The sequence below is a fragment of the Epinephelus moara genome, chromosome 12 (genome assembly GCF_006386435.1).
Source record: "Epinephelus moara isolate mb chromosome 12, YSFRI_EMoa_1.0, whole genome shotgun sequence".
Taxonomy (NCBI): Eukaryota; Metazoa; Chordata; class Actinopteri; order Perciformes; family Serranidae; genus Epinephelus; species Epinephelus moara.
The window spans coordinates 42,215,336-42,235,970 of NC_065517.1; the positions used below are offsets into that span (position 1 = coordinate 42,215,336).

The 20,635-nt window shown below is 46.5% G+C and overlaps 2 protein-coding genes across 5 annotated transcripts in view; one reads left to right on the top strand and one right to left on the bottom strand.

The window, feature by feature from the left end:
• Positions 1–389: 389 nt before the first annotated feature.
• On the top strand, positions 390–5,367 carry tmem242 (transmembrane protein 242). Its single transcript, XM_050057549.1, has 4 exons — positions 390–524; positions 2,659–2,759; positions 3,727–3,864; positions 4,915–5,367. Exons 1-4 carry the CDS (start codon positions 410–412, stop codon positions 5,026–5,028), a joined length of 468 nt encoding a protein of 155 aa, XP_049913506.1. The 5' UTR covers positions 390–409; the 3' UTR covers positions 5,029–5,367.
• Positions 5,368–7,420: 2,053 nt separating this feature from the next.
• arid1b (AT rich interactive domain 1B (SWI1-like)) overlaps positions 7,421–20,635 on the bottom strand; it is a 41,287-nt gene continuing 28,072 nt past the window's right edge. For 3 of the 4 annotated variants that reach the window (XM_050057400.1, XM_050057402.1, XM_050057399.1), the window contains 12 exons: positions 19,746–19,868; positions 17,560–17,769; positions 17,227–17,446; positions 15,346–15,481; positions 13,962–14,140; positions 13,333–13,477; positions 12,702–12,818; positions 12,533–12,614; positions 11,624–12,368; positions 10,717–10,847; positions 9,806–10,460; positions 7,421–9,569 (listed from right to left, as the gene is read on the bottom strand). In XM_050057400.1, the coding sequence (XP_049913357.1) occupies positions 8,524–9,569; positions 9,806–10,460; positions 10,717–10,847; positions 11,624–12,368; positions 12,533–12,614; positions 12,702–12,818; positions 13,333–13,477; positions 13,962–14,140; positions 15,346–15,481; positions 17,227–17,446; positions 17,560–17,769; positions 19,746–19,868 (3,789 nt within the window). In that variant the 3' untranslated portion in view covers positions 7,421–8,523. The remainder of the gene's footprint in view (positions 9,570–9,805; positions 10,461–10,716; positions 10,848–11,623; positions 12,369–12,532; positions 12,615–12,701; positions 12,819–13,332; positions 13,478–13,961; positions 14,141–15,345; positions 15,482–17,226; positions 17,447–17,559; positions 17,770–19,745; positions 19,869–20,635) is intronic. The other variant, XM_050057401.1, reaches the window with a different exon arrangement.

Consider the following 20,635-nt stretch of genomic DNA (forward strand, 5'->3'; position numbering starts at 1 on the left):
TCTCTGTAGTCATGTTGTGTGTCTCTGTAGTCATGTTGTGTCTCTGTAGTCATGTTGTGTCTCTCTGTAGTCATGTTGTGTCTCTCTGTAGTCACGGAGTGAGACCTCTTCATTGTTTCCCTCAGAGAGCCTGAATTCTACAGTAATAGAAGATCTTTGATTGAGAGGTCCATCTCTGTGATCCTTCCCTCCGTCACCGGAACAATAAACTGACACTGATGCTTGAATCTGAGAGTAAAGAAGGATCTTCTACAAAACAAAACAAACACGAGTTAAATCTAAATCTGTAAATCACAGTTTTATTCTGACATAAATTAGTTTTTGATTTTAAAACAACAGCAGCAGCGCTCTTGAGTTCCGAGCTAGCTTGTTTCTACCCGGTCACTTTCCGCAGACGGACTGAAGCAACATGACAGCAGCGGGTGAAAACATGAGTGTGAATGTGGCTGAAGATGAAAACATGAGTGTGCGCGTGTCTAAAGGAGCAGAAAGTGACGAAGAGGTCAAACTACAGGTGCTAAAAGGTCAGACAGCTGTTAGCATGTTAGCTTGTTAACTCCAGTGTGTTGTTTCTCTATCTGAGGTCACAGCAATGTCGACGCTCTCAAACCAAACTCCACTGAAAAATCAGACGACTTTAGGTTTCCTCAGTCACTCAGTGACCTGAACATCCTGTTAATACGAAATGTGACCAAAGATGAATTTGTAGTTCACTCCGGCAGAGTTACCGTCCTTTTTCCACTGATGCTAAAAGACCGTGACGCCAAACTTCATTCAGATTTTACACAGTTAAAGGTTCTTGAGGTTATTTAGGATTCCGCGTAAAACATAAACTACAATTAAATATTGTTGTTGAACGTTTGAGTTCTTCTGTTTAATTCGGCTGAAGGTAATCCTCCATCAGCAGCACTGGTGACCACAGTTTATATGTAAACGTTTTCTATTTTGTGAGCTAGCTGTCTTTGCAACGCGTAATGAACTGTCAGATATTACAATGGAGTTTGGCCTTTGGAGTTCTGACATGGAACATCTCGCTGTGTTTCGCCTCCTTCTCTCATTCTTCTTCTCATTTAGTGTCATTTGTTTCTGTCCTTCTTTCCTTCCTTCTCTCCTCTTTTAATTCCTCAGGCCTTCCTCTGCCATCTNTCCTTTCCTTTCTCATTTGCGGCTCACCTTTCTTTGTTTCTGCCCTTCTTTCCTTCCTTCTCTCCTCTCCTGTTTTTTCTTCTCCTTCCTTCTCATGTACCTTTCCTTTCCTTTCCTTTCCTTTCCTTTCCTTTCTCATTTGCGGCTCACCTTTCTTTTTTTCTGCCCTTCTTTCCTTCCTTCTCTCATCTCCTATTTCCTCAGGCCTTCCTCTGCCATCTCTCCTTCCTTTCTTCTCCTCCTCCTTTCTTTTCATGTCACCTCTGCTCCTTCCATCTTCCTGTCCTACCTCCTTCACTTGCTCTCTTTTGCTTCCCTTCTTCTCATTTACTCTTATCCTCATCTCCTTCCCACATCCCTCCATCTTTCTCCCCTTCTCTCCTTCCTTTCTGCCTATCTCCTCCTTTCCTTGCTCAGTCATTCTCTCCTTGTGTTTTGCCTCCTTTCCTTGTTCTTCTCCTTCTCTTCTTCTCTACCCTAACCCTACTTAATTGACTTTTTTCCTGTCCTTCCATTCCTTCCTTCTCTGCTTTTTTTCTGATCTTCTTCTCCGTTCTCCATCTTTCTCTTCTTCCCTTCCTTCACTTCCTTCACTTCCTTCACTCCTTCTCTTTTGCTTCCCTTCTCACTTACTCCTCTCCTCGTCTCCTTACCGCATCCATTTGTCCTTCCCTCCATCTGCAGTCCAGTTTCCTTTCCCCTTTCCTTTCTTCACACACTTCTCTCCTCCTTCTTTACCTTCATCCTGTTTTCCTTCCTTCACTTCTCTCCTACTTTCCAAACTCCATCTCTCCTCCTTCAGTTGTTCCTCTCCTTCCTTCCTTCTTCCTTCCTTCCTTCCTTCCTCCCTTCCTTCCTGAAGGAGGTCTGCTTTGATTCCGTTTGATTATTCCTTGTGCTCAGACACGCAGGAAGTCGTGACACCAAACTAGAGGATAAGCCAAAAATATTAATTTTGACGTTTTGCTTAAATACAAAGTTCTAGTGTTCAGTTCGGCCTCTTATAGTCCAACAAGCAGCCTCAGTTTAAACTCATACAGCTGCTGAAATGTGAAAAAGTTTGTGAATTAAGTTGAAATATTTAGAAGAAAAAAGCCAAGTTGCAAAAGTTAGTTTTGTTGTTGAAAAAATATTTAAATTCATGAATTTTAAAGAACAAGATTAAAAATGTTTGACAAATAAATAAACATTTGTGGAAAAACATAAAATTTAAAAAATATTCCCAGAAAATGTGTGCAGTTGAAATGATTCAAAAATGGGAAATTAAATGAAAATGTTGTAAAATAAAGTTAAAAAGCAGCTGCTGATAAACGGTAACATTTTAAGAATACAGTTAAAATACTTTGAGAAGAGTTGTGACATTTTACAACTTGAAAACTGCTGGAAAATGATGAAGACGTTAAGTTTGTTCTCCTGAATCGTAATTTATTTTGTCGTCTTTGTTAGAGACATTAAACAGTTTCCCTCTGCTGTGTAGGACTGTAGCAGTGAAGTGTCACTTCCTGTGTGCAGGTGCAGCGTTCCTGACCACGGTGGCGTCAGTGGGGATGATCGCAGGATTTGGATCCACTTTGGCGCTGGCCAAGAAGAAAAGCCCAGGCTGGTTCAGTAAGGTAAGCTCCGCCTACCTGTGTGACGGGAATGTTACTGTGTGCAGAGACGTGACTCGTTGGCGTCCTCGACCAAATCACAGACTGAGCTGGGTCAGTGTTCGATCCCAAAGTCTGCAGCGTCAGATATTTGGCATCAACGGACACAGTTCAAGAACTCTGGGCTACAGTGAGCTCATTATAAACTAAGCAGTTATTTTCTCGCCTGTCTCTAAAATGTCAGAAAACAGTAAAAAGCAACAGGAAGTTGGTCCTGTGGTAAAAACCGCACTCGTCTTCAGAGTCGTGACTCAGACGGGTCAGACTCTGAAAACACCTAAAAGTTCCAGATATTTCTGCTCTACGTGACATGAACACGAAACAAGAAGGAGCCGCTTGTTCACATGACAGAGACGCCATTGTTGACGCAGCGGACGGCGTGTGATTCAGTTTGTCTTGTTTTCTTCTGGTTTCTAATCTGATTCGTTTCTGGTGATGTCATCAGGGTGGAAACAAACGAGCAGAATTAAGAACATGATGTCTGGTGTCTCTCCTCAGACGTCAGGACAGCGTCTCCACACATTCCACCAAAGGTTGACCTGAAACTTTCCATGTAATCTCAGTCTGTCACAACGCCGCCTTTAAACTGGTCCTGTTAACTGGAACTGCGTGCTGATTGGCCGCTCACAGGATCCGATTAAACATGACGCACAAAGATAAAGTTAGCGTGGAGAAACAATCGAGCGCTTGTTCCCGGAGTCTATTTCTGTCATAGACTCGTCTTTGTTGGCGTCCTTCAGAGGACGAGACCAGTTTAAAAAAATGTGGACTCAGATCAAACTCGGAGCGACGTGGTGGCGGCGGGGGACGGGGACGGGGACGGGTGTTTCAGGTCAACAGTTCACAGTTTGGACAATAAAGTTTTGTGAGGTATTTACTTCTATCTTCTATGTTTCTGACTCTGGTGTCTGACGCTGTGGTTCCTCCTCAGGGAGTTGCAGGAACGGCGGCGGCCCCCGAGAGCGGAGCGTCTCTGGCCCTCAGAGCTCTGGGGTGGGGCTCTCTGTACGCCTGGTGTGGAGTCGGCCTGCTCAGTTTCACGGTGTGGAAAGTCCTCGGCGTTCACAGCGTACGTACCTGCAGCTACACGTTACATATAAACAACACACGTTACTCTACAGGTGAACGGGCGCCATATATTCACATTTTACAGCTGTTAAATTGCTGGAATATAATTTAATAATTTAAAAAAAAGGTTTAATTCTGAGACGAAGGTGATATTGTTTTAAATGTAAATTTTCAAAAATATTTTCAAAAATATTTGGAAATATTGGGTGAATATCTAAATAATGTTATAATGTTTCAAGAAAACATAACTGGGAGATGAAATAAAAAAATTCTAGAGTGAAACAGACACTTTGCAAAAAACAACTGTAAAAACTAAAGTTTTGGGGGGAAAAAGTAAAATTGAGAATAAAGTAGTATTTTGAGAAAAATGTAAATTTTCAAAAATATTGTTAGAAAAATTAGAAAATAATTTGTTGCTTAAATGAAATACTTCTCGAATAAATTTGAAGTACTTAGTAGACAGAAAAATGGCCAAACCAATTTTTTTTTTTAAAAAAAAAAGGTACATTTTGAGAATACACTTTAAATATTCTGTGAACGTCAGAACATTTAGCAGCTTTGCTGAAACATAATTGAAATGTTTCAAGAAAAAAAAAAAAGTAGAAAAGTCAAACTTTTGTTATTGAACCTAAAATGTTCGGAGAGAAAACTACAGCTCTGAGTGTCGCACTGAACGACCTGAGATGGACATAAAGGCTCTAAAGGACCAGTTCACCGAAATTACAAAAAACCTGTCACTCGGCTCAGCAACAAAAATATAAACAATAATATAATTTATATATTTTCATTATTGTTTTGCAGCTAAAACCTGAAGTCTGTTCATGAATCATCAAACACTGAATAAACTGTTTGTTATTAAAAGTCAAACATCATGTTATTATTTTAGTGTTAACAACAGATTGTGTTTTTGTCCACCGTGTTGACGGATGAAGAACAAAACAATACATTTAGATTTTAAACAGAAGAATTAAATAATTTGTTGTGATCAGTTTGTCACTGTTTCACGAGAACCGTCGTCAGGTTTCTGTTTCTGACCTTCGTCTTCCTTCAGTTGTCAGAGTTCAGACAGAAGATGCAGTCCTTCTTCCCGTCCATCCCAAAGACCCCCGAGGCTGCAGCTGGACCTGAACCTCTGGACTGGGACTCGGTCTTCAAGTCAAAGTGACCTGCAGCTGGACCTGAACCTCTGGACTGGGACTCTGTCTTCATGTCAAAGTCCTGCAGCTGGAGGACGAATCAGTGAGAGGACACAGAGACTGAAACAATCGCTGACGTGTTCCTGAAGAGACTGAGCAGAGACTGGAGAATCCTCCGGACCAGTTTGTTCCCAGTCTGGTTCCCAGTCTGGTTACCAGTCTGGTTCCCAGTCTGGTTCCCAGCAGCCCTCCTGGGTGAAGATGGTTGTGTATATTTGTAAAGACGTGCGTTTGATTTTGTGTCTTGGTTTGTTTTATTTATGAACTTTGTGTGAAGAAAATAAATGAGACATTAATTTAAGAGCAGCAGAACTGAGATTAAGTCTGATCCTGTCTGATCGGATTCGAGACATCGGTCCAGTTTCATAAAGGTCAGAGGTCACGATGACACTATGAAGGCAGATTTTTCAGCCTGTTGATGTTCGACCGAAGGTGAATTCGTGAAGCTCTTCCTGTTTTCACATCACTTGACTCTGTCAGCAGGACGTCCTGGACGGTGGAGTTAAAATAAAATGTAAAAACTCAGCGGTTCAGTTTTTTTATATTTTACAGCAGTGATTCTTGTTTCAGCAGCCACAGCTGGAAAGACTTGAAATACTTCACAATTTACATGTTAACAAAACTGTTAGCATGCTAAGATTAGCTGTGCTGTCACAGCTAACATGCTAACTGTTGCTAAGTGCTCAGTGTCACAGTAAGATGTGCGGTAGCAGAAAGAAACAAAGCACATGTACTCAGTTACTAAGGTTAGTATAGTTTAAAAGTTCAGTTAGTTTTTATTTTATTTTAGTTTTGACTTGTACAAAGTCAAAGGTTTTCAGCAAAGTTTAGTTTTCAGAGACGTACAGTGTCTCAGGTCTCGGTTCTTCTGAGCTAAACACATTTTGAGAGCGTTCACACTGAACACTACGGAGAAATGCAGTGCATCACTGACGCACTCAAAACGATCCAAAATTTGAGTGTGGAATGACGGACACGTCTCATCCTCAACAGTCGCCATCTTTGTGAGGTAGCGGAGGCTACCGTTAGCTTGCTAACTAAAATCAGAATTTACTAGCTTGTTAACTTTCTCCTACCTATGGCAGAACATTTCAGTCAGCATTGACGTAGAGTAAGTTTGTTTTATGTGTGTGCAGAGACAGCAGTCAAATGTTAGCGATGACACTCCACCGTTCATTTGCAGTTCAGAGTGTGATTTGAGAAACAGTGGAAGTCGCACAGTAGTTTTAGTTTGCCTTCGTCAGGACCGCACGGAGCCCACAAAGTTTTTTTTTTTTAAAAATCTTGTGGGCACAAAATGTGTCCCCACAGGATGTGCAGCCTGTGGATCCTTCTATGTAAAGCAGACTTTCTGTTGCTGCTGTTACATTTAAACACGTAGCTGAGATCATTTTTGTCTCATTTGTGGTCTGAAACAATAAATCTGTCAAATTCAGTGTTGCACATCGTTTCAGTTCCTCCTGCTGCTAAAAAAAAAGTCATGACGTTGGAGGAAGCACTGACATGTTAAATATGTTGTGATGTTGTTTCAGTTGGCTAATGTTAGCTAACGTTCACTTGCATCTTAATGTGGTCAGAGCTAATGTAGCTAAATACTGTTTTGAGTAATTAACATCATTTAATTCATCCAGACTCCAGAGCTGATCTGTAAATTAGCTATTTGCAAATTATTTTATCAGCCGACATTATGAAGCAACAAACACCAGATCAATGCAGCGTAGCTCAGTTACAGCTAGCTTAGCTAACTTAGCTTGCTTGCTTATGTTGTCACAAGCAAAATACAACCTGAGTGGACAGTTGGCTCCCAAATTACTTCACCAGCTGACGTGATCCCTGACACTAATTCATGTGCTATGACAAACAATAAATGATGTAATGAAACAAAGTGCTTTCTACTGGCCGAGCACTGAAGCGGTGGCTAACAAGCTAACTATCACCTGAGCTAATGTTAGCCAGCTAGCTGTAACTTAGCTCCTCCGTGTGGGTCTAAGAACATTACAGATCTTAAAGTTGTTCTAAATATGACAGTGATTTATGTTCGAGCATTCTGTCAACATGACGACGGTGAGACACGGTTAGTGTCACGTCACGTCACTGTTTCGGCTGATGTCCAGGTGAGTCAGTGAACGCTACATGGAGGAACTTTAACTCTGATATTTAATCATCCTCTGAATATAAACGTGTTTTTATTGTTCAACGTCCAAATTTGGTTCATTATCGCTGTCCTGAGTGATGCATTCAAGAACGTCTCAAATTTTAAAGACTGAAAATCAGCTGGAAAATAAAACTGTTTTTCTGTGCTGTGTTGTTAAAATGCATTCTGGGAAATGTAGGAAATGAAAGCAGAGGAGGCAGGTTAGTTTACCAGGAGGAGTGTTGTCGATCACAGACAGGTGAGACAGGTGAGCTCTGTGGAGACAAACAGCAGCTGAGGGACAGAACACAAACACACATTAAACATTGAGACCCTGAACGCCTCACAGGCTGCACGTTGGCAGACCTGTTCACAAAACCAGCCCAGAGCTGCGTTCAGTGCTCAACCAGAGTTCATGTACGTTTATTGTGGTTGTGGAACATATAAAGATCTGAAGAAACAACGTCTGTCAAACAGGAGACGCTCTGCTGTCTTTTTTTTTTTTATCTCTTTACATTTGTTATAACGGTTTCTGTGTCAGTTAGCAACATGATGAGTACAGTCCCGCCCACCCCTCCACCTCCTGTACATACAGTCTCTCAAATCAAACACACCCTCCCAGATCAGACCCCGCCCCGCCCCCCGACACGTCCTGGACTGAGAGAAGTCTTGGCCTGCTGGGACGAACTGAACCTTCAGCTGATTATAAATGATGGCGCCACCTGCTGGAGCTCAAATGTACATCGTCTATTTACAGAGGGATGATGGGAGATTTGTTGGAGGACATTAAAAGTTCTTATAAAACAGAAAGTGACGTTTGATACTGTTGTCGGCAAAATACTGATGGTCGAACTGCAGATGGTCAAATAATTCACATTAAAGTAAGAAACGCCCAAAAACAAACCTATTGCACCAAAACAAAGACGCGACTGAACATCATTGTTTCCTGCGTCATGACGACAGACGCTTATCTACAACATGTGTCACTATTTAAATAAATCTGACCCCGCCCCCAAACATCTAACTAGCCCCGCCCCCAGGAAACAGAAACAAACGTCCACAGAACCCGAGCGTCGTCCGCCGCCACACTTTGGTTAAAACAAAACAACAAACTGACAAAAGAATAAAAAATTAAAAATACAAGTATTAAATATTTTTGTATTAAAATTACTTAAAAATCCCAAATAAACATTTTGCAGATGGAGCGAGGAGCCGTAAATATTCTATATATATTCATTTGTATGTAAAAACATTTCTGTTCTGTTCTTTAAATAAAAATATAATAGGAGCCAGTCCGTCACACTGAGCGCGCTCCTTGCCGGTGTTCGTGTCACGAGCGGCCGATTTTAAACAGTACTTCACACATGATGGCCGCCACCGAGATGTTGAGGGCGGCCGACAGCGAGATGTCCAACAGCCGGCTCTCGTACAGAACAAACTCCGACCGGTTCTCCTCCACCTTCGCCATGGCCAGCAGTGCTTTGGCGGCACGGCACATCATGTTGACGCTGGGTGGCTCCGGCGGCGCGGCGGTGTGCAGCACGCTGTGCGAGCTCTGCTGGTACTGAGCCACCGCCACACTGTCCTCCAGGAAGCCGATCAGAGTTCCCACGCTGCCCTTCTGCAGGGCGATGGAGCGCGCCGCCATCGGGTCGCCCTGCGCCAGGTGGGACAGCACGGCCACCGCCATCTCCCGACACACCTGGCTCTTCCTCTCGCCCACCAGGCGCATCAGCGTGGCGTAGAGCTTCTGCTGGCGGCTGAAGGGCGGCGTGGCGAGCAGCAGGTCCACGTTGCAGTCCTGGATGCTCAGCTTACACAGACACTCCAGCACCAGTCTCTGAGGCGTGAGCGAGGAGCCGCCGCCCGCCGTGGAGAACGGGTCCTGGGCCTCGGCGGACGGGCACACCATCCAGTGCAGTAGCCCGTCCAGGATGGGCAGGCAGATGCTCTCAGGGTACTGCGACAGGTCCAGCTGGCCCGACATGTTGGCCAGCGTCACCAGCGTGTTCTCCCTGAGCGCCGCCAGGCAGTCCCACCACCACTCGTCCCGGCTGCAGGCCAGCCCTTGCTCCTCCTCCCGCTGGTAGCTGGGTGGCGTCCGTTTCCTGCGCGGGTGGTGGTGGTGCAGCAGCACCAGCCGGCCCAGGATCAGCAACAGGCCCGGGTGCCGCGACATGTCGGCGTCGTTGCCGGGGACGAAGGAGAGGCCGCGCACGATGTTGGAGATGCAGACGCAGCGTTTAGCCAAAGAGTCCTGCCACGACTCAGCGGTGGACAGAGGAGCCTCGTCCCAGCAGCGAGGCTCGTCCTCCAGCTGACTGAGGGGACTCTGGGCCGCCGGCGACCTCTGACCTCTGACCTCCGACAGGACGCCTGGAGAGGAGACACAGAGACGTCACAGACAGAAGAAGAAGAAGAGCTGAAGGTGAGTTTAAATGAAGAGTGGAGCAGAGACAGAGCCCCCTGCTGGTCAAACACCTGAACTACAACACAGTTTCTATTGATCAGCAGATGATTAGAAACAAGATGGAGGCTGATCAAATCAATAATCAATAAAAATAAATCATGTGTCACAGAGTTCTCCTCCTCCTCCTCCTCGAAGTCTTTACCTTCTTGGCTTTCAGGTGGCGTCTCCTCACCGGCTGGTGGGCTCCTCTCCTCCACCTCCTCCTGCCTGTCACCTCCTCCCCCTGTCTCCTGTCTCCTCCCCTCGTCTCCTCCCCTCCTCCCGTCCCTCTCCCCTGTCTGAATGTGAGCGGTGGAGTCTCCTCCTCCGGCCTTCCAGTGCAGGAGGCCGCTGATGAAGCCGTTGGGTCGGCGGAGCTCGGCCCAGCGCTCCTCCACCTCCTCCCACTCCTCGCCCTCCTCCTCCACCTTGATTGGCAGCTTGTCGTACTTGCTGGCCTGCAGGGGGTGGGGCTCTGCCTGCTCCTGGTGCTCCTCCTTCACCACCTCGGCCTCCTCTTTGACGACAGGTTCGCTGTCTTTCACCTCCTCCTCTGTGTCAGGAGCAGCTGTGAGCAGCACCTCCATCCTCTCCTCCATCTCCTCGATCAGCCTCCTCGGTGTCCTTGGCTCCTCGGCTGACGGGCCGTCAGCTGCTGGCTCCTTCAGCACCTCCTGCTGCTCCTCAGGGGGGTCGGGCAGGGGTCCCAGCAGGGTCCTCTGGCCCTCAGTTCCCACCTCGTACTCCTCAAGGATCCCGAAGATCTGGATGAGGCAGCGGCGGTAAAACTCCACGATGAGCTCCAGGAAACCAGGCAGCTGCAGGAGGACAGGAGGGGGAGAGGAGGAGGAGGACAGGAGACAGGAGGAGGAGAGGAGGAGGACAGAAGGACAGGAGGGGGAGAGGAGGAGGAGGAGAGGAGGAGGACAGTTGAGTCATTATAATGTATTAACTGCAGCTTTACATTTGCATTAAACTGTGAGGTGATAATTCTTCTTCTACACTTTATTAAAATGTTACATGTAAATAAATAATAAACATCAACGTGTGTGTGTGTGCGTGTGTGTGTCTGACCTGTGTGAGGCTGAAGGAGCCCACCGTGCTGTCGTCATACAGCAGGATATTGATGGTGTCCAGAGCCCAGGTGCTCTCTGCCAACAGGCCCGACTTCAGTGACATCATCACACGCCACGCCTCTGGGGTTCCTGATTGGATGAAATCGATCAGAGAACGTCCGAGTCACAGAGAGACGTGATGTTGGTTTGTTATGTGACCGCAGGAAGTGTCGATGTCAGTGTGATGTCAGAGGTGTGGAATTTGTCTTGGCTGCATCATCCACGCCTGACGTCCACGCCCTCGAACATTTTGGAACCTCTGACACTGAGACCTTTAAACGCTGCTGACCCTGTGTTACGGCTGCTCTTTAGTCTGAACGGGAGGAAACGGACTTTGAAAACGATGATGCACGCACGTTCATTTCCTGATGAGGTCTCATCGACCAACACGGGGCCCCCTTTCCCAGAAGGAAACAAACAGCTGTGATGACTGACAGTTAATTCAACATGGAGGACAAGTTCCAGGCGATGCTGACCTGGCAGCTGCTGTGTGGTTAAATTCTGCATTTTAAAATGTTTCTACTGCCGCCATGCTACACGCACTACTTCCGTGTCGAGCGACGCCATCAGCACAACGTGGAGCGATAGTTCTGGGTGATGATGGAAGAACTGGTGCCTCCTTTCATGAACAGTTTCACCTCCTCGTCTGTCCGAGCAGAGAAATCTCTGGTCTGACTTCTCTCCATCTCTGCGGTGTTTCCTGCGACTGAACAACAAACTGTAGAGTCGACAATCTACTTCCTGTTTACTGCGATGCCCCGCGAGTGCGAACGGTCACGTGATGTGTGTTTTCAGTCATTTAAGCGTGGACAAGATGACACTTGTGTGTGTGGATGGAGTCTCAGTGTGTGTGTGTGTTGTCTCACCTGTGTCCTTGGAGGTGAGCCGGCGTCGTGGCTTCAGTTTAGGGGGCGTGGCCTCCACAGAGCTGGGGGGGAAGCTGACCTCTCTGTGGATGATGGGGAGGCCCTGTGTGGGTGGGGGCCCCGGCTTCTTCATGGAGGGCAGGTAGGGAGCGCTGTTGGGGGACAGGGAACCCCCCAGGGGCCGGGGGAAGGAGGAGGGGCTGTGAGAGCGGGTCACGTGGTTAGGGACGGTGGGCGTGGCCTGGAAGGAAGAGGGGGGCTGTCTGGAGGGCAGGGGGGGCATGGAGGGGGAGGAGGAGGAGGAGTGTGGGGGGAATGGGGGCTGGCGTTGTCCTGGATGACTGGGGGGCCACTGGCTGTCCTGGGGGGCCCGGCCCTCCTGGTCGTCTCCTCGGCCCATGCCGGGGTAGGGGGGCCCCTGGCCCTGCCGGCTGTACGTGTAGCCCATGTCTGTCCTGGGGTGCCACATGTTGGGCTGCGGCCCCTCCCCGGGGCCCCCGGACACCGCCGGTGGTCCTGAGCCCATCATGCCGTGCTGTGGGGGGCCCTGCCGGTCCCGGGCATACGGGTACGGGTACTGGCCCTGCACCGGCCGCCGCTCGGGGCCCATGTAGCTCCCACCGCCTCCTCCACTGTAGGGGCCAAACATGTCGGGCTGCTGGGAGCCAAACTGCTGCACCGTGAACGCCTCGCCTTCATGACGCTTCGCCGGGGGGTAAATCCCCTCCATCGCACGCTTGTAACCCTGCAAGACAGAACGGAGGGAAAAGACATAGGTTCATCAGGTTCCTTCATGACGTCACTGCTCAGCTCCAACAATAGCGGAGGACGCTGTTGTCGTGGTGGGCGCCACAAATAAAAGAATGTGTGAGAAACCCTGTGAAGTTTATTCTGTATCAGAGAGCTCACCTGCTGCTGAGGGTACAGGGACTGATGGGAAGTGTAGGCCATGCCGTGAGGATACTGCTGCCCGTAACCGTCGTGTCCGTGTCTGAAGACAGCGAGGACAAATCATTGACACACAGCGTCGAGACAAAACGTAAAATACACTCCGATAAAAGACGACATGTACTCTCACCTCTGGTGGGGGTATCTGTTGCCGGGGTACATGCTCGACTCGTTTCCAGATGGACCCATACTGTTCTGACCTCCAGGTGGCGCCATGGCTGCGTCTGGTCCCATCACGTGATCCGGCCTGTGAGACAGAAGAGACGACAGGAAGTTGAGTCTTTGAATCAGTTGCAAATATTTGTTTCAATTCAGACACAAAGAAGCTGTTTTTATAATTCATCAGCACGAACATGAATTATTGATCGTTATGGCAACGAACAGGAAAACACTTTTTACATTTTTTATAGATGTTTATTTTTTAGCACAAAAAATATTTGAAAGTTTTCTGTTTTTTTCACAATTGCAGCTCAAAAATCCCTCAGCTGATAAAATATCATGTTTAAACTGTGTGTCGGCGTCTGGACTCATTCTGGAGGAACTGTACAGACACATGGTGCTGTACGCGTCACCTCAAACAGCTGGATCGCATGTTCCATCGGTTTCTGTTCAGTAACTAAACCTGAACCAGAGTTCCAGGAACACATCAATAGAAATGTTACGATGATTTACAGAAGCACGCAGACGTAGGAATGATGTTTAGACACCGACAGAACTGATCAAACACAGCGAGCCCTCGGACACTCTGACCAGGATCTTACCTCCGCTCGTAGCCGGGGCCATAGGGGTACTGGGGCCTGGGGCCCATCCCTGTCAGGGGCCCAGAGGGCGGCCCACGGGGGTACATGTCCTGCATGGCACCGCTGGGCATCTGACCGGGACCAAAGGCCTCGCCGGGCCCCGGACCTGCAGAGGAACAGGTGAAGACACATCACGTCATTTAGGAAAAATAAAAAAGGAAACTGAATCATCAAATATCAAATATTTATTTTTGTTATTTATTTTATCACCGTGTTATTTAAGTAAACTATTTTGATGGTCTGTGAGGAGGAAAATGTAAAAACTGAGTGAGGTTTTATAAACTGCTCAGTGGTGATGTAACGTGTGTGCAACATGAGCTATTAACAGCCCTGTGTTAAGACCCAGCTGAGGGTTTGTCCAGCAGGGGGCAGCAGAGCACAGTGACTGCATCTGAATACAGCACACACACTTTGAACTGGTCGGGACCAGAACACTGCAGCAGCACCTGATGATAATAACTATCTAACATGAACACTGTGGAACGCTTCATGTGTTTTAATTAATCTAAGGTTTGTTTTCTATAAAATGATCATACTGACTCACAGATGTCACGTTCTGCAGTTCTCTACAGTGTCTCTCTGCTCCTCACCTTTCCTCGGTCCTCCGTACGGGTCTTTGTTGGCATCGTACTGCATCCTCATCGAGGGGTCTGTAGGGCCTCCGCCCTGCTGGTAGGGGGCGCCGCCGGGGCCGGGGCCTCGCTTGCTGTGGAAGGCTGGATCGTTGCCTTCAGAGAACGGGTCCTGGACACTTACCCCGACCATGTTCCTGAGACAGAAACCACAGCAGAATATTAACGGCCTTTTTAAGTAAAAGTTTCTCTCTCTCTGGAGTCTGAAACTAAAACTGACATCACAGAAACATGAGTTAACACCTTGTGCTTTTTACACATAGATGGCGCCGCAGAGCCGCCACGAAGTCCTGTCTTTGCACCTCCTTTACATGTTTACACAGAACCAAACAACAGCATCATCATGTGGCTCCAGTGTGTGATGTCAGACAGCATGATGACATCACAGAATCAAAAGAGGCGTGACATGTAACGCAACAGCGTTGGCCTCTAGTGTGACACATAACATAAATGTCAGCAGCTCTTTATAAACAATAACAATGACATCACATGTCAATAACAATCATTTAGCATCCCTGTTATATGGCGGCTGATCTCGTCCTCTGCTCGGAGGGTAAGAAGCTCCTGGACCTCACTGTTTGAGTTAGCTGCTAACTGCTAACAGCTGCTTTTTAGATCTCCCACGATGGGTCGCGCACATAATACATGAAAATGTCACACCTGTCCCATCCATGGTCTCATCCTGCTGGCTGTCCCTCATTCTGGCGCTGTTACTTCCTCTGATGCCGCCTTAAGCACAAGACAACTTTGTCCCCCCAATCTGTGATCAAACCTTTTATAAAAAACGTCAAGGTGGCATGACGGCATGAAATTCCTGCCATAAAGAGGCAATGTGAAAGAGGGTTCTTGACAAATTATAAGAAATTCCCTCAAGGTGTTGTTGAGATATCGCACTCACCAGAATGGGAAAAACACATTGACGGACATCTCTAGTCCAAAATATCGTTACCTTAAAAATGAGACTTGTTTTGTCCCTGCAGGTGTTGTGTCTCATGTATTACTTTTAGGTGAGGTGTACCACAGGGTTCGATCATGGGTCCTCTGCTGTTGACTCTATACCTGCTCTGTTAGCGGCAGTTACCCACAGGTGTGACATGTTATGTTGATGACATCAGCTCTCTGTCACACCAGATTAAGGCTGCGTCCGTGTGACTTTCTTACAAAAGACATATCTGACATTAACCTGTAGATTCTGTTTTAACCAACAAACATCAAATGGTAAACTCTGAGCTGCATTTTAATGACAACAGAAGCTGATAGAACATTTGAATAGTTTGTGATCTGTGCTGCTGAGCTGGTGAGTACCTCCTGACTGAATTCAGGCTTTAAGCCCCGTCCCTACCTGTTTCCAGGGTGGGGGCCCATCTGGCTGTGCGGGGTTGAGGCTGGGGTCGGGGGCTTCAGGTCTCCAGGGGCTTCGGTCAGGGAGCTGCTGCTGGACTGAGGGGTGTTGGGGCCCTGCAGGGAGCCCGAGTTTGCTGCAGAGATACAGAGCAGACAGAAAACCTGCTGAGATCGATGGTTACGTGTCATCATGTGACGTCACGGTGCAGTTATTCAGACGGGCCTGAACAAACAGGAGAAACCAGACTGTGTTTGTCAGTACTTGTGGGGCCCATTTTTGTGGGACTAACAGCTTCTTAGCGACCCGCAGAGATCATGACTGTCGGGTTATAAAAGTAGAGACGACAGGAAAAATAGACTGGAAAAAAAAACTGAAACAAATGTTTTACAATCTTAATCTTTTTTTTTTATGCATCCACAAAAAATGTTCCTTCTTCATTTTTCTTTTTTTTCCTTTCTTCTTTTCAACTGATTAATGTTGAATCACACACATACCTAACAAATGTGATTTAAATTAGATTATTAGCTTTAGTCTCCACATGCTCCGCTACAGTTCCTTATTCTACTCGTCTTCTAGCTGTGGATACCTCTGACTTATTTCTTTAACGCTCTGTTCATCTGTTTTTATTTCTGTCTTTGTGCTGCAACAACTGAATTTTCCAGATCATTCATTTTATCTTTTCTATGGTATAATTATTTTTACACGTGAAGGTGTCAAAATTAAAATTCTGCTCTGAACTCAGTTTTGACCAAATACGTCGTCACTGTGACTTTACAGGGTTAAATTACATGAACTTATTTCACTTCTTAATCAGCTCTGAGGAGAAACAGAGGCATCGTGGGAAACTAGGTCAGATTGAGGTCACTGGTGTTTACAGTCACACTCTCCTCCTCCGCCTGACGACTCACTCTGCTCCTCTGTTACATAATCTGTGTGTGTGTGTGTGTGTGTGTGTTTTCACACTGTGAATCTGGAACATTCGTGGCTCCGTCGTTCTGTTAAATCTAAATGTTCCTCACAGCTTCATTCAGACCTGATTTACAGACAGAGTCACAACACTGAACGAGGTTTGTCACAGGAAGTGATGTCACTGCCAGAAAACAGCATGGAGTTTGAGAGTAATGATACCAACGAGTTTTCTCACAGGCTGCATCACTGCTGGATTTTAAAACTTAATTTCAGTTGCAGACTTAAAGACGAATGACCGTCCTTCTCCTCCTCGTTAATACTTGTTCATATGTTAATGTGAAGTCACTCGGTTCAGACTCGAGTCGCCATAACGTTACAGAAACATTACAAAGACGTCTCAGTAATGTTACAGAGATGCCAGGTCTGACCTGCTCAAACTGCCGCTGTGACTTTTATGTAAATTACCCAAGTCACATGAGTGTTCATTCAGACGACTCGTTAAATTACCAGAACTGTGTAACGAGGTTCATGTTAATCGTCAGTCACATTCAGTCAGACACACTCGTCACCTGTGGGGACCACCGATGTTCTGGTGACGTGTGAGAGCCAACGTTTAGACAAAGTCACTTCGGTGGAACAAAACGTGTTTACGACAAAGTTTAAATCAATAACTTGAAATCAATTTTAAAAAATGACACTAGATGATTGTTTTAATCCCTTCTGGGGTCCCCACTCACACATTTCAATTTTTAGTAGTTATGGGTCCATCTTTACACACGTCTTGTTTTTAGTACTTGTGGGGACCACTGTCAGACACTTGTCACTGTACCTGTGGGGACAGCACTGACACCTGTCTTGATGTTTCTACCTGTACACACGAGGAAGAACTCTGATTCAAACCTCACAGGTGACGGGGTTGTTCATCACTGGTGGTGGTGAAGGTGTGGAGGAGAACAGGTGAGTGCTCACCTGGGGACGGGGGCTGGATCTTGGCCTGGAGGGACAGAGGTTTCTTGGTGTCTCCGGTGGGGCCCAGGGCCTCAGGTGGAGGCTCCTCCCCTCGCTCCACCTTACACTCGTAGGCGAACAGGTACTGGATGTACTGCTTCTTCAGAGAGCTGGCCGAGCTGCTGGACGTCCCCACGTTCAACAGGGACGACAACTCCCTCCACTTCTTGTTCTTGTTCACCTGAGGAGGAGGAGGAGGAGGAGGAGGAGGAGGAGGAGGAGGAGAGTAAACACGTTTCTCAGACAAACACTGGAGCAGGTGAGGAGTTAAACCCAGAGGAGTTGTTGTCTCACCATGGCCAGTCCTCCGATCTCTCTGACCGCCATGTACAGTCTGCAGAGGTCCAGAGGTTTCTTCCCGACGGCGGGTAGGTTTGGGACGGGCGTCCCCCTCTCGTCCATGAAGGTCAGGTAGCGGTCCACCCACAGCCTCCTCTCCGGCTCAGAGCCCATCTCATACAGCCGGGTGATCTTCTCGTTGGTCATGGTGGCCACGCTGGGCTTCTGCAGAGACAGAGACACAGAGACCACCGTCAGCTCCCAGGTTACAGATCAGAGCAGAGACAGACCGCACAATATGACCACGGATCAGCCAACACGGACCAAACCAGCAGATATACATCAGAATCTGATTTAAACCGTGACTCAAGTTTTTATTTTCAGGTTATAAGTTTGTTTAATAAAAAAGAGTTGATGCGATAAATGAGATGTGGAAACATCCTTTGTCTTATAAGTTCTGATGTAGCAAAGATTTAACTCCCAAATGATCAGCTGTTTCAGCTGTCAGCGTCTTCCTGGATGTTCCCATGACCATGCATTTTGTGTTTGACTCTAGAGAGCATGACACATGGCCAACACCAGGGCTGGGCAACATGTTAACACATATTGACATCGTGATATCAGACCTGATATGAGTCTCAAATCTCATCCTTCTGTTAGTTCACTACTTACTTCCTGCGTGGTGCACTCATTTCCAGTACCAAATCATTACAGACCCAACAAACAGTAGAAATCTTTCCCTAGGAATTGGGACACCACTCACTACGTCACCGCGTCGGTTACGTTCATGCATATGTAACTATTTTAAACAGGAAGCTGCGAGCCATCTACATTTCCAACCGGCATCTACAATGGAGTCTCCAGTTGAGTTCATCCTACTGATTGCATTTGCCGCATTCATCATGCTTCGTTTGATGAACGACAGACGACAGGGGACTTCTGCTAGCTAGCTAGCTAACATTACGAGGCAGCATAGTTATGCTAGCTGGCGTGTTATCGTAATGTGAAAAGTCAGAGAAATTTGCAGAACAGGACAGATGACAGACGCCAGATAGTGCGAGCTAGCTAGCTAGCTAACAAGCAACCTGACGATGGTAACGTTAGCTATGTATGAACTTTTTCCCCGTCTCTTGCTCGGTGGTAGCCATGGCGACGTCTACCCCTCGCTGGCAAGTCAGCACCTGAAATCCCTCGCTCCGAAGGGCTAGTTTCATACCCACTGCCCCTCGTTATGCCCCCTACCCCTACACGCAAAAAGGAATTGGGACACCACTACCCCTCACGGGAACGTGCAAATGTAGGGGTAGGGCCAAGGGGTAGGGCTCAGGGGGGGTATTGGAACAGGCCCTTAGTGCAGAAACATGTGGAACTATGTTGTCTCCAGCCGCCATGTCAGAAGTTGAGAATTTTGTCACGTAGTTTCAGCTATGTGACAAAGATGGTGACCCTTGAGGGCGAGAAGTGTCCGTCATTCCACACTCAACATTTGGACTGTTTTGAGTGCACTAGTGGTACACTGCGTTTTCCCGTACTATGCAGTGTGAACACACTTAGAGCATACCGAATATGAAGTGTTAAGTTCAGGAGTCTGAGATCTAAGACACACTGACGGTGTCAGATTGTGGATTTGGTTATTACAGTAAGTTAAATTTGCTGAAGACTTCACTTTAAGACGTTACTGAAAGCAGAATATTAAAGTCTTTTATGACAGAGTTCTGTTAACCTTTCACAACGCTGATGACTCTGATCTAAACGTTGGCGACGCATTTTATCTGAGAGGTTTTTAAATTTAAGAGTTTTTGGTGTTTTTAATGAGAAAGTTTCAGTAAACATGTAGAAAATCACATCACCATGTAAAAACAGTCACAATAAGAAAAGCAGCTTTTGACCATCAGATGAAAACACATCTCTGCTCTGTCCAATGAAAACCTCGTATCTCCAAAAAGTCACACTTCTGTAAAATTAAAAAAAAAACTGAGGAAACTTTAACGTGTTGATTTCAACTTTAACTCCTTGGTTTTATTTATAACAGTGGATTCAGGAGACGTAAATAAAAAACGATTCTGTGACAGAATCTGGAGATACGAGGTTCATCGGCAGCAGGAAGTGGGGCTCTACGGGGGAGGAAGTCAAAATGACTTGACGGTTTCTCGCCGTAGAGCCCTCAGAAATAAAAACACAGAGAAGTCTGCGACACTTACGGGGCTGGTTGACGTCTTGGACCAGGCGGGGCTGCTAATGCTATCACTGTCCTCCCCGTGACAGGAGGACAGACTAGCTGAGCTGGGGGACATGGGGGACGGGGTGGGAGGCTGGGACACACACTGAGACACAAAACACACACACACACACACACACACACACACACACACACACACACACACACAGAGCCATGTGGTGAGGGGACGTCAGGAAGCACAAATCTTTAAAATAAATACATAACAGAGAGAGAAATCTTTCTTCTTCTAAAGCTTTGTTTTCATGCACAGATGTTAGCGTTAGCATTTAGCAGCTGATGGACAGTCGGGTTAATACAGACAGGAAGTAACCACGAGCTGCACTTGTCACAATAATTACATTAATAATAATAAGTACATTTATGACTTAATGAGGCCAGCAAATATTATCAAGGTCACTTCCATATGTCGTACGATACGGAGCGCTCCAGGAATGAGTCCTAAAACCTGTAAATCAGTTAGCATGTTATCACTTCCTGTTCCCTCGTCTCAAAGTCGAAGTGTTTTTAACAAGTTTTAAACGTCTTAAATCGTCAAAAATTTTGCTGGCTTTTTGATGAGGGAACCAGGGCGACGCTAACATCAGGGTCAGACTACAAATTAACATCATCCCTGCAGCTCTCTGTTGTCCATTGCCTTTATGTCACTAATATTTTAGCTAACGTGACATCAGATCAAACGGCAGCGTTTTCCTGAACACTGTCAGATTCAGGCGCCTGAGCTGCATCAACAGAGAGAAACCAACACTATGACACAGTTTGGTTGTTTATGTGTTATTCATTTAGGTTATCTTGATTTTTTTAGATTTCAATGCCTGAATTTTCGTATGAATTAATAGTTCATCGCTCTTTAAG